Genomic DNA, 14243 nt, shown 5'->3' with positions numbered 1-14243 from the left:
ATTCATTCTACACATTCAAGAATGGCATGTCTCTAACTAGAGAAAGCCAGTGCACAGCAATGAAGACCCAATGCAGCCAAAAATAAAAAACTAATAAATAAAAACAACAACAACAAAAAACCCAGCATGTCTCCACTCAACTCTTAATTAAATGGAACAATTTTTTCACTTAGGTTTTATACATCTATTTAGAGATTACTTCTAGGTATGTTATGTTCTTATGACTATTAGGAACGGAACCTGTTTTTTTCCAGTATATTTTCTAGCTGGTTATTTTTAGTACATAAATAGTTGCTGATTTAGGGACACTTCTTATATGACTCCACTTAAATTGAAACTCTTAGGTATTAGATTTAATTAATTCTCTTGGATTTAAAAAATAGAATATCATTATATGTTCCTTGTAATATTGATAATTTTGTCTATTTTCTAATAGTTTTACTTATCTATATTTTATATTATGATTATAGTTACTAAAACTTACCCAAAAATGTTGAAAAGATGTTAAAACATGGATCCATAAAACTACTGTTAATGGGATGCTTCCAGTGTCTCATGTTACACTCTAACATGCAGTGTTATATTGGCTGTCAGTCTGAGACCGATATTCATAAGCAAGTTCAGGTAGTTGCCTTGTAGACCTAATTTTAAAAGTAGTTTTTAAAAATCAGGAATATATCTTGAATTTAATCTCATACTATTTTGGCATGCATTGATCTACTTGCTCTTTGACCTACCAAAGAGGTAATTCATTTGTATACTTGTTGCCTTTTTATAAACAGATTTTAAAAAGTCATCTCTTACTATTATAAAATATAAAACACCCATACAAACAGCAGTAAAAGGCAATTATATCACATCCTTACTTTTTAAAAAAATTTATTAATTTTTTAAAATTTTGACTACATTGGGTCTTCATTGCCGTGCGCAGTCTTTCTCTAGTTGAGGTGAGCTGGGGGCTACTCTTTGTTTTGGTGTGTGGGCTTCTCATTGCAGTGGCTTCTCTTGTTGTGGAGCATGGGCTCTAGGTGCACAGCCTTCAGTAGTTGTGGCACGTGGGCTCTGTAGTTGTAGCTCGCAGGCTCTAGAGTGCAGGCTCAGTAGTTGTGGTACATGGGTTTAGTTGCTCTGCGGCATGTGAGATCTTCCTGAACCAGGGATGGAACCCATGTCCCCTGCATTGGCAGGTGGATTCTTAACCACTGCACTACCAGGGAAGTCCACATCCTTACTTTTTATATTTAGAAAAAGCTTTAAGCATTTTATACTTCAGTGTTTAAAAATTCAAGTGTCTATGTTTCAAACATAACAGTTTCACCATGCTAGTGTTACAAAATATGTTAATTAAAATGAATATCCTCAAATGCCTGTTACATGCAAGAAAGCACTACAGTAAGCAGCACTGCAAGGGATAAAAAAGATAAGCAAAGTGAGGTCCCTGGCCTCCTGAAGGCTTACAGACATGTTGTGTGTTGGGGGGGACAACTAGACAAGAGCCCAACTGAGTGAAGGTAACAAGTACCAGAAGAGCACAGAGGAGTGAACAGTCACTGCTGGTGGGAAGGAAGTTCAAGGAGCGCTTCCTGAAAGGCAGCAGGGCCTGCTCTTTGCAGGACAGGCAGCTACTGTCTGGCAGGGTAGGTGGAAAGGTGATCTGGACAGGCTGCGTCGGTGGGGAAGATAAAGGCGCTGGGTGGATGAAGCTGTGCACCTGAGTCCCCAATGACAAAGCATAAACTATTCTAAGATATTCTACTGGATTTTAAAGTAACAATCTAAAGGTGGGATCAATGTGTCAGTAGGATATAAAATATGTGTTAGAAATATGGCAATATAAAGAAAAATTCTGAGTTAATCAGAAAAGTTCCAGATAAAGATCTTAAAGAAATAAGGATTGTTTACCAAGTTGTTACATCAAAGGTTCCTTTGAAAAATATTTAGATAGTGAATATTTACATTTGGGGATAATTAATTTTAGGAGATGATGCCACCAAGCAGCATATTAAAAACTAGTGGCTGCCTATTCTACAGGTGCACCATTGCACTGATATGTTAAAGGGTCAGTAGCTTGTCACATGCTGCTCCAAGAGGAGCCGCCCTTGGTGAAAGCATGCTGCCCAGGTCTCCAAGACGAACTTCTTGCTATGTTATCACGTCAGCATGCCTAAAATGTGGTGAGACACAGAGCTGACACTCATCTTCTGAGTTTATGCTAATACATTATCCCATTAGTGGCTTTTACCTTTTACCTTGCTCATTCCTGGAACCAGATGCACCCTTGGTTGAAGAGGATACAACTGCATACCAGATTTAGGAAGGGTTGTATTAAAGGAAAGAACTGTTTTAAAAGGCTCTCCAGATTCTTGGCTTGGACAGCCTTCTTCCTGGGTGCTGACCCATCTTGGCTATGGGGCACACAAACAACCTCTACCAATCTAACTAGTTTGCAGTTTTCCTGATTCTCTATTTACCAAAAAAAAAGGTCTCTTAAGCCAGTCTTAGTGAACAGAAAGTTTAGTCAAGTGTTCACAGAGAGCACAACAAATGTGGACCATTCAGTAGGCTGTGAGCCATAGCTGCTGAAATTGTAGCTAGGAACTGCCTTGGTTCCCTTCTTAAAGGCTGACAGGCCATCTGAGCCAGGCTACTTGATCTCTTGCTGCATTTCACTTGTAAAATGCTATTAATATCTGCCATCAATTCCTCTCAAAGGAGTATATAAAATTTCCTGGACAGGAATACTCCTTATAATCATTTGGCTACAGCAGTGTATGAGTTCACTTCAAAAACTACTGTAATTTTGAACGTGCTGGTTTATTCACTCACACACACACACCCAAGCCTGATAGTTGTGTTAATTCAATGACTTTTTAAAAAATTTGGATAGTATATGTATTTGGAAATGCGTGTTAATCTTTATATGGATTTACCAGTCCTTGACCAACACGTTTTGTAAAAATCCTACAAACCCATTTCATTGAATTAATTAGTACGGAGGACTTTCTGGAAATGGTTTGTTTTTTAAAATAAGGAGCTCATCTGTAAGCGTGGTCCAGAGTTTGCCATATGTCAAGCATTTCTTGATAGCAAGGTCCATTTCAGTGTTAATCTTCATAGTCCATTTCATCAGGAAAGGCTTTAGTGTCTTCATAGTCTTAGGATCTGTTTTTCAGTTCACCAAATAGGGTGGGAATTTTATCAGAATGAAGTTATTAGAACTTTGGGATTTTCTTCTTTCTCCATTGAATCTTTTGTTTTTTTCCTATATCTGAACCTGAAAATAAGACAAGTGCTAAAGAAAATTAAATATTTAAGACTCCCCTCCTCAAAATGCCAAACTGACACTGAAAAACATTTTTCCAATCAATGAACAGGTAATTATTTTAACTCTAGTAAGAACCTCATGAGTCTAGAGCTAGTATTTTGTGATTTTATAGTTTTCCTGAGGAAAGAATAGAGTGGTAAGCATGAAGTTCTTGGTAAGTTAAAGTTGATATTGAAGTAGTTTTATCATTAGAAGAAACAACTTATAAAAAATGGGCATCTTTCACTATACATGTTCAGTTTGGGATCAGAATCCACTCACATATAGACTTTTATCATGGCTACACACTAAAAACACTTTATCTTGTATGACATCACAAAAGCCATATGAACTATTTCCATATAACAGATGGGAATATTAGTGAAAAGTAAGCAAATTTCCCAAGTTTATGCAGTAGATTTGGGATTTGAGGCCAGGCAGTTTCACTCTAGAATCTAAACTTCTACCATACCATTAGTCTTTTAAATGTTTGCCAATCTATGATGTCATAGAAAGATGTTTGATTTTTGTCCCTGGTTCCTGACATAGAGCTTCTAAATCCCTTGTAATTTTTTGAGTGACAAGGGTAATAGTGTCTTGCCTCTTATTCTAATGAGGTGACTCGGTGGGTCCCTAGATAGCTTCACGATGGAGGCTGGTTGCTAGAAAGACCAAGCCTTGACTAGAAGCCCATCCTCCAGCCTCCAGGGAGGGGAGAGGGGCTGAGGTCAAATCAATATTGATCATGACTATGTGATGAAACTTCCATAAAATCCCCTAAACACTGGGGTTCAGAGAGCTTCTGAATTGGCCAACACATCCATGGGCCAGGATGGCGATGCTCCCCAACTCCACAGGAACGGAGACTCCTGTGCTCTGGACCCTTCTGGACCTCACCCTGTGTACATCTCCCACTGGCTGTTCATTTGTGTTGTTTATAACAAACCAGTAATAGTAAGTAAAATGTTTTCCTGAGTTCTGTGAATCATTCTAGCAAATTCCTGAATGTGAAGAGGAGGGTTGTAGAAATAACAGACTTTGTAGCCAAGATGGACATGTTGGCGCTCAGGGCAGGCTGCCCCAAAATTTGCCACAATGGCATATTGATTATTTTGAATTGAAGTTGCTTGTGAAGCAGCTGATGCAAAAGGAAACTCTGGCCTCCTCTGTGCCCCTGAAAGCAGGGAATAAATCCCTCATGTGAAAGGTGCAACCCCTGCATATGTAGGTAGAAGGACACCCTTATTACCAAAGACAGGGAATTCCAGGGCTGGGCCAAGAAATCTCTATAAACAAACCTTGTTACTTCTTTACTAACTTACTACACAAGCCCAAACTTTGATCAAATTCCTTACTAATTAAGCACTCAAACTTAAGTTTCTTTGTCCTGTCAATTCCTCTCAAATTTATTGTTTCTTTGTCTAAAAAGTGTAAAAGCTGTCTGCTTTGGCCATTTCTTAGGTCCTATTTCTGAGAGATCTCTGTGTAATGAATTAAAATTTGTTTATTTTTCTCCTGTTGACTGGTGTCAATTTTATGATTAGTTTAGCCACGAGACCTTAAAGGGGTAAAAGGGTAAATTTCCCCCTCCCCAATAGCCAGAAATGTGGATAACCTTGGGGAACCATTATTTGTGGCTGGCATCTGAAGAGAAGGCTGTCTTGTGGGAGTGAGCCTTTAACCTGTAGAGTCTGATTCTAGCCCTAAGTAATTAGAATCATAACTGGATGAAATTATAGGACACCTATTTGGTGTCAGAATTGGTTGATATCAGGAGGAAAACCCTTGCACAATCTCATAGGCCAAAAAATGACATTGACATTTTTTATGCTTTAATTAATATGTATTAATTAAAGTATTTCTTTTTTATGTATATATTTGCCACTGAAATTTCCTTTTCTATAAACTGTTTGTTCATGACCTTTGCCAGTTTTCTTTCTGAGTTGTTTGTCTTTTTCCCACTGATCTCTAAGAGCTTCTTGCATCTTAAATTTATTAACTCTATGTCTATATTGTGTGTTGCAAATATTTTCCCCCTGGTTTGTTGACCTTTGTTCTAATTTATGGTTTCATTTTTGCTGTACCAACAATTTCTAAAATTACATAATCAGGTATATCAATCTTCCCTTTATGGCTCTTTGCTTTTCATAATATGCCCAGAAAGGCCTTCTCTAAGGTTATAAAAATATTTATGTTTTATTCTGGTATATTTATCACTTTATGTTTTCAGTTCTCAATTTTTAATCTTTCTGGAATTTATCCTGATGTATTTTGAAGTAAGATTTAAGCTTTTTATTTAGCCAAAATGGCTAGTTGAATGTTCTAACACCTTTTACTGAATAATCTAAATTTTCCCCACTGATTTTGAAGTGCTACTTGTTATCACACACTGAATTCTCATATTTTCTTCAGTTTAATTCTGAACTCTTTTCCATTCCAGTGATTTCTTTTCTTCTATCACCACCATACTGTTTTAATTACCATTGCTTAATAATATGCTTTATTATCTGATAGAGCTACTTTCCACTTATTACACTTTCTTTTCAGAATTTTCCTATTTATTCTTTCATGTTTATTCTTTCTGAGGAATTCTGATATCATTTTTTTAAAGTTTCACTTACCCTTTCACTTTCTGCATCTGCTCTAAGGTCTCTGGTAGAGTCATTCCAAAACTTTCAGGGAGGAGAAGAGTGATGATTCCAATCAGGATGGTCAGGCTGCCCATGAGGATGTAGGGCAGAACTCTGTTGTAAGCACCTGTAAGGCACAGGACATAAGAATATCAATTAGATACAGAGTTTCTCCAGATGCTCTTGAGAATCATTTTGTAAAGGTGGCAAACAGTATTTGAGAGCAGTTTTAAACCTGAATATTTACAGAAGAAAAAAAGTGTGCAAAATATCACAGTTTCTGTTTGGCAGATGTCATTGCCTCCGAATTTCCATCATTCACTTACTCAATTTTGCATAATCATAAGGTCTTTCATGTCAACTGGCATTCTCTAAGCTACTACTTAATCATGTGTGATAAATGTTCCTTTGATAGAAATTTTTGCCTTCCAAAGTTCTCCTCTTAAGGCAGAGGTCACTGGAGATGGGGGGTGGGAGAACACGAAGGGGAAAGAGGTTGACCAGGATGTTGCAGGGACAGCTACTGGCTGTTATGACTGATATGACCTTTGCTTTTGCCTAAACCAGTAGGCTGATGTGGAAAGCTTGGTCCACAGAGCTGTGAGACTCTTAAAAGAACCTAATTAATATATTCAATCCAATTTAAATCAATAAATGTCAGGCACTGTGGTTTCTTTTTGCAGCATTTATATGTCTTGGTTTTACATGTAATTGGAAGAACCACTCCACCTCTTCTTTATGTGGTGTTACTCAGACAGGGGAATAATAGCTCCTCATCTTGCTTCCCTTCTGCATACAGAGATTACAGAGGAATAACACACCCAAGAATTTTATTAGACAAAAAAATATCAATCTTGAAGCTTCTCTGAGGCCTCTGTGTCACCAACAGGAGCCACTACTGTGGAATACAAAGTTCTTTCTCAGACTCCTCCATTTCTTATGTACCAATGGTCCACCATTAGACCATATGACCATGGTTTGAAAGTATAGGGAAGAACAAAGGGGAAACGACACCATTCTATATAATAATGTTCTTTCTCAGGTGTTCAGGGCAGCTGTGTGGAAAATGTCTCTCTTTCTCTGTAAGGATTTAGAGTATACCTTTTCTGAGAATTCACATATGTCTTTGGGGATGTGTATGTGTGTGTGTTTTAACCAGTAGGTAACCAATGGATGACTAGGAAGAATAAGGAGCTGTGTCTACATCTCTCGCCAGTAGAGTTCTTGATGAGGTTTAGCTTGGAGTGCCAGATCCTAGATCCACTGAACATCCCACTAAAGCCCCTCTGTGGTGTTATTCCAGATTTATAAATTCGATTATATAAAAGCTAAAATTGCCAGCAATGCAAATAAAGTCATGAAGTCAAAGTGGAAATAATAAACTAGGAAAAATATTTATAATATATATACAAAGGGCTAATTTTTCAATTACAAAGAGCTCCCAAAATCAAATATCTAAAGTTGATATGAACCATTAGAAAAATGGGAAAAGACATGAACAGTCAGATCTCTTAAAAATAAATAGAATTTCATAAATATATGAAAAACTGCTCATCCTCATTCATAATTGAAGAAAAGGAAATGAAAGCAACAATGATATCCGTTTTTCACATAATAGACTATCAATGATTAAAAAATTGGATAATCCCCATTGTTGGTAAGGATATGGAGAAACAGGCACTCTCATATATTAATAGTTGGATTGTAAACTGGGATAGTATTTAGAGGTCAATTTGGCGATATCTATGACATTTTAAAATTGCTCCAGCAATCCACTGATCCAAATATACAAAGGCTGTGGGGTGCGTAGAGGAATGTTCACTGCAGTGTTATGTATGGTAACAAAAACTTGGAAATGGCCTAAGTGTTCATCCATGAACTTGGTTAAATAAATTATGTGTATACATACATTGGAAGTCTATGTACTAACTAAAAGAGCTATATATATGGATATGGCAAAATATTCTGATACAATGTTAAGTTTTAAAAAAGTTGTGAAACAATATTTATGATATCATTTTGTGTGTTTAAAAAAAATATATATATATATATATATTGTTCAAAACAAAATGTCTGAAGGGCTACTCACCAAACTGTTAATAGTAGTTCCTCTGAGGGCTGTGATTTGGGGAACTAAGAGAGTAGAGGTGAACTTGTACTTCTTCCAGTACTTTCTATGCTGTTTGCATTTTTCATAATGAAAACCTATTACTTTTATATTTAAAAAAAGAATAGACTGATAAGAAGCATCTCACCAAGGTAAACAAAGTAGGGAGCAATGATGCTGCCCACTCTGGAGGCCATGGATGTGACCCCCACAGCCATGTTCCTGACCAGGGTTGGATAAAGCTCTGCAGTGAAGACATACAGCATGGAGAAGGCAGAGGTGATCCCAAATTTTCCTAACATGGCCAGACCAATGGACAAGAAGTTGTAATCTGGAAAAGAGACCCAATGTAAACAGAGGTGATTTTAGAAGTGATACTTTCTTAACAATTGCTTGTATTGTCCTTTTTGCTCGTATAGGAATGTTTTATAATATAAAGATATTCCCCAAATTATACAGTCTCTTCAAAGCCTTACTAATTGGACATGGACAAAGATGGAGCGTGAAGGGTTGCTTTGAGCTTCGCTCTTCTGTTATTCTAGATCATTTATGCATTCTGTGACCTTGTCCACCTTTATTTATTACAACAGTTTCATAGTTAGTTGTTAGCATGTTAATACAGTTAAGTTTAATCTTTGAAGAGAAGGACCAATTATTTTTATCCTGTTTATTATTATTAAGAAATATATATTTCTATGCATAGTACTATATATAAAAAATCTGTTGGCTTAACATTTTAACAATATGAGAAAGTTAGACATAAGGGGAAAAGAGAAGCATATATCTTTTCATGTGCTCTCTAACTACTTAAAGATTACAGACCATAAAAATCACTGAATTTATACTGGAACTGGCATGTACTACCAACTCTAACACTTGAATATACACATCAGAGAGCAGGTTTGAAAATACCAAGAAAGTACCAAGAAATTGGGAACCAGGATTATGACTCAGAGAAAGAGGTCTGAGGGTTTAGGTGAATGTTTCTGTGAAGGGGATGACTGGGAGCATTACTCTTCCTTTTCAGGTGGTGATTTCTGATTCTCTAAGGCTAACTCTTCTATTTGAAGGGAGTAATTTTGAACATTGGGAAATCACAGAGTTAGTCACTTGTATAACTGACTTAAGAATGACTTATGATGTAAAGGTACATAAATAGGGAACAGGGACTAATAATTAGCCCGGTCAAGGTGTGGATCTTTTCTGTTAAGCTGTTAATATTGGATAACTTCTTACCTGCAGGTACTAACTGAATTGAGAGAAGCACACCTCCTCCCAAGAACAGTACTCCAGCTATGACATAACGCCTGGGTAGGGTTCGAAGTAGCAGCCAGGCTATAATGTAAGCTGGAACTTCAATCAAGGCAGAGAAGAAACAGTTCAGGTAGGCATCTCCATGTAAATTAGGAGTGTTGAGAGACAGAGCAAAGTAACCTACTGAGGTTATCATCCTGAAAGACAAAAGAAAAAAGACAAAAATGACAAAAGGATGGCTTGAGTCTCCTTACAATTTCATGATGGTCAGGGAATTGTCTAGATGTTGCTATCTTACAAATAGCCACATATGGCTATTTAAAAGTAAATAAATTAGGGACTTCCCTGGTGGCCCAGTAGTTAAGACCCTGAGCTCTCAGTGCAGGGGGCCCGGGTTCAATCCCTGGTCAAGGAACTAGATCCCTAATGCTGCAACTAAGAGCCCTCATGCCGCAACTAAGAGCCCACATGCTGCAACTAAAGATCCCGCACACAGAAACAAAGATCCTGCGTGCCGCAACTAAGACCCAGCGTGGCCAAAAAAAAAAAAGAAAAAGTAAATAAATTAAAATTAAATAAAATTTAAAATTTTGTCCCTCACTTTGGCACTAGCCACACTTCAATTGTTTAGTGGCCACATGCAGCTAGTGGCTACCATAAGGGACAAAAAAGATATAAAACATTTTCATCATTGCAGAAAGTTCTATTGGACAGCACTAGTCTAGATATACCAATATTCAAGAATACCTATCCTAATCTAGTTAATTTCAAGTTTCAATAGGAGAGTTTGTATATTCTCATTCCTTCAGAGCTATTATTTGAAGAAAGAATGTCAGTCACATCAGTGAACATAAAATCCATATTTCATTTTTCCCCCCAAAGAATAGGAGAAGGAGAGGAAGGCAAAGGGGAGGGGGAGGAGGAGGAGGAGGAGAAGAAGAAATATAGGTAATACTGTGGGATCCACTTATAGTAAATTCCAATTGATTTAGTAAAAATCACTTTAGTAGGGAAGAAAGTAAAAGTCCCATAAAAGGTATCACATAGTGCACACTGCATATCCTGTCATTATAGTTAACGTCCACATAAAAGTTTCTCTGTGGAAAAAACACTACACTATGCAAACTCCTCTGTGCAGAAATGCACTTATTATCAACATGACTGAAAAGCAGAGGACACCTGAAAAATGTTTTCAGGAACAATATCAGATATTTTTACACATACTCTACTATGTTGGGTAGTACAAGGGCTAATCCAAAACAAAATAAAAAATGAAACTTTATTGCTCTGGGATCTTAGTGATTTTTCACATTTGGTAATAAGAGCAGCTCAGATAAAACTAGTGATTAGTTTATTATTGGCTCAGTAGTGCCACTGCTCAAGGTACATTTGTATCAGTGCATGTAAGAACTAAGGAGATCAACTGTGAGGAAAGCCACATGCCCAGGACAGACTTGCTTAATTCAGGGGCATAAACTCTGTCATTGATGACTTCTAATTGCAATACAAGATGGCTCTAAAATTAGACTAGCTGCAGCAGGAGCCTACTAGTTCTTTTTTTTTAATGTTATTAATCTTTTTTAAAAATAGATCTTTACTGGAGTATAATTGTTTCACAATACTGTGTTAGTTTCTGTTGTACAACAAAGTGAATCAGCCATATGCATAGATATATCTCCATATCCCCTCCTTCTTGAGCCTCCCTCCCACCCTCCCTATCCCACCCCTCTAAGTGGTCACAAAGCACCTAGAGGGGTCACAAAGCACCTAGAGGGGTCACAAAGCTGATCTCTCTGTGCTATGCTGCTGCTTCCCACTAGCTACATACTTTACATTCGGTAGTGTATATATGTTGATGCTACTCTCACTTCTCCCCAGCTTCCCCCTCCCCACCCCATGTCCTTAAGTTCATTCTCCATGTCTACATTGTTATTCCTGCCCTGCCATTAAGTTCATCAGTACAATTTTTTTTTAGATTCCATATATATGTGTTAGCATATGGTATTTGTTTTTCTCTTTCTGACTTCACTCTGTATGACAGACTCTAGGTCCATCCACCTCACTACAAATAACTCAATTTTGTTTCTTTTTATGGCTGAGTAATATTCCATTGTATATATGTGCCACATCTTCTTTATCCATTCATCTGTCGATGGGCGTTTAGGTTGGTTCCATTCCTGGCTATTGTAAATAGTGCTGCAATGAACATTGTGGTGCATGTCTCTTTTTGAATTATGGTTTTCTCAGGGTATATGCCCAGTAGTGGGATTGCTGGGTCATATGGTAGTTCTATTTTTATATTTTTACGGAACCTCCATACTGTTCTCCATAGTGGCTGTATCAATTTACATTCCCACCAACAGTGCAGGAGGGTTCCCTTTTCACCACACCCTCTCCAGCATTTATTGTTTCTAGATTTTTTGATGATGGCCATTCTGACTGGTGTGAGATGATATCTCATTGTAGTTTGGATTTGCATTTCTCTAATGATTAATGATGTTGAGCATTCTTTCATGTGTTTGTTGGCAATCTGTATATCTTCTTTGGAGAAATGTCTATTTAGGTCTTCTGCCCATTTTTGGATTGGGTTGTTTGTTTTTTTGTTATTGAGCTGCATGAGCTGCTTGTAAATTTTGGAGATTAATCCTTTGTCAATTGCTTCATTTGCAAATATTTTCTCCCATTCTGAGGGTTGTCTTTATGGTATCCTTTGCTGTGCAAAAGCTTTTAAGTTTCATTAGGTCCCATTTGTTTATTTTTGTTTTTATTTCCATTTCTCTAGGAGGTGGGTCAAAAGGATCTTGCTGTGATTTATGTCATAGAGTGTTCTGCCTATGTTTTCCTCTAAGAGTTTGATAGTGTCTGGCCTTACATTTACATACCCATTACCTAATGGGTTGGCCTTACATTATATACCCATTTTGAGTTTATTTTTGTGTATGGTGTTAGGGAGTGTTCTAATTTCATACTTTTACATGTACATGTCCAGTTTTCCCAGCACCACTTATTGAAGAGGCTGTCTTTCCTCCACTGTATATTCTTGCCTCCTTTATCAAAGATAAGGTGACCATATGTGTGTGGGTTTATCTCTGGGCTTTCTATCCTGTTCAATTGATCTATATTTCTGTTTTTGTGCCAGTACCATACTGTCTTGATTACTGTAGCTTTGTAGTATAGTTTGAAGTCAGGGAGCCTGATTCCTCCAGCTCTGTTTTTCTTTCTCAAGATTGCTTTGGCTATTCAGGGTCTTTTGTGTTTCCATACGAATTGTAAAATTTTTTGCTCTAATTCTGTGATGAAAGCCATTGGTAGTTTGATAGGGATTGCATTGAATCTGTAGATTGCATTGGGTAGTAGAGTCATTTTCATAATATTGATTCTTCCAATCCAAGAACATGGTATATTTCTCCATCTGTTTATGTCATCTTTGATTTCTTTCATTAGAGTTTTATAGTTTTCTAAGTACAAGTCTTTCGCCTCCTTAGGCAGGTTTATTCCTAGGTATTTTATTCTTTTTGTTGTGACAGTAAATGGGATTGTTTCCTTAATTTCTCTTTCTGATTTTTCATTGTTAGTATATAGGAATGCCAGAGATTTCTGTGCATTAATTTTGTATCCTGCAACCTTACCAAATTCATTGATTAGCTCTAGTAGTTTTCTGGTGGCATCTTTAGGATTTTCTATGTATAGTATCATGTCATCTGCAAACAGTGACAGTTTTACTTCTTCTTTTCCAATTTGTATTCCTTTTATTGCTTTTTCTTCTCTGATTGCCATGGCTAGGACTTCCAAAACCATTTTGAATAAGAGTGGCAAGAGTGGACATCCTTGTCTTGTTCCTGATCTTAGTGGAAATGCTTTCAATTTTTCACCATGGAGTATGATGTTTGCTGTGGGTTTGACATATATGGCCTTTATTATGTTGAGGTAGGTTCCCTCTCTGCCCATTTTCTGGAGCGTTTTTATCATAAATGGGTGTTGAATTTTGTCAAAAGTTTTTTCTGCATCTGTTGAGATGATCATATGGTTTTTACTCCTTAATTTGTTGATATGGTGTATCACATTGATTGATTTGCATATATTGAAGAATCCTTGCATCCCTGGGATAAATCCCACTTGATCAGGTGTATGATCCTTTTAATATGTTGTTGGATTCTGTTTGCTAGTATTTTGTTCAGGATTTTTGCATCTATGTTCATCAGTGATATTGTTATAATTTTCTTTTTTTGTGATATCTTTTTCTGGTTTTGGTATCAGGGTATGGTGACTTCATAGAATTAATTTGGGAGTGTTCCTCCCTCTGCAATTTTTTGGAAGAGTTTGAGAAGGATTGGTGTTAGCTCTTCTCTAAATGTTTAATAGAATTCGCCTGTGAAGCCATCTGGCCCTGGACTTTTGTTTGTTGGAAGATTATTAATCACAGTCTCAATTTCAGTACTTGTGATAGGTCTGTGTATATTTTCTAATTCTTCCTGGTTCAGTCTTGGAAAATTGTACCTTTCCAAGAATTTGTCCATTTCTTTGTGGTTGTCCATTTTATTGGCATATAGTTGTATGTAGTAGTCTCTTATAATCCTTTGTATATCTGTGGTGTCAGTTGTGATTCCTCCTTTTTCATTTCTAATTTTATTGATTTAGTTTTATTGATCTTTGCTACTGTTTTCTTCATTTCTATTTCATTTATTTCTGCTGTGATCTTTATGATTTCTTTCCTTCCACTGACTTTGCGTTTTCTTTGTTCTTTCTCTAGTTGCTTTAGGTGTAGGGTTAGATTGTTTATTTGAGATTTTTCTTGTTTCTTGAGGTGAGACTGAATTGCTATAAACGTCCCTCTTAGAACTGCTTTTGCCACATCTCATAGGTTTTGGGTCGTTGTGTTTTCATTGTCATTTGTTTCTATGTATTTTTAAAATTTCTTCTTTGATTTCTACAGTGATCTCTTGGTCAT

General features: G+C 36.8%; 1 protein-coding gene across 2 annotated transcripts in view; it reads right to left on the bottom strand.

Moving 5' to 3' along the window:
• Positions 1-490: 490 nt before the first annotated feature.
• The window catches only part of SLC22A4 (solute carrier family 22 member 4), a 51102-nt gene continuing 37349 nt past the window's right edge, over positions 491-14243 (bottom strand). The window contains exons 7-10 of one of the 2 annotated variants that reach the window (XM_059061824.2): positions 9278-9492; positions 8190-8372; positions 5926-6061; positions 491-3274 (exon numbers count right to left, since the gene is read on the bottom strand). In XM_059061824.2, coding sequence (XP_058917807.1) covers positions 3199-3274; positions 5926-6061; positions 8190-8372; positions 9278-9492 — 610 coding nt within the window. In that variant the 3' untranslated portion in view covers positions 491-3198. The remainder of the gene's footprint in view (positions 3275-5925; positions 6062-8189; positions 8373-9277; positions 9493-14243) is intronic. The other variant, XM_067031614.1, reaches the window with a different exon arrangement.

Source organism: Kogia breviceps, chromosome 4, assembly GCF_026419965.1.
Source record: "Kogia breviceps isolate mKogBre1 chromosome 4, mKogBre1 haplotype 1, whole genome shotgun sequence".
Taxonomy (NCBI): Eukaryota; Metazoa; Chordata; class Mammalia; order Artiodactyla; family Physeteridae; genus Kogia; species Kogia breviceps.
Note: the sequence above shows the minus strand (reverse complement) of the source record. Positions and strands in the feature narration are given on the sequence as shown.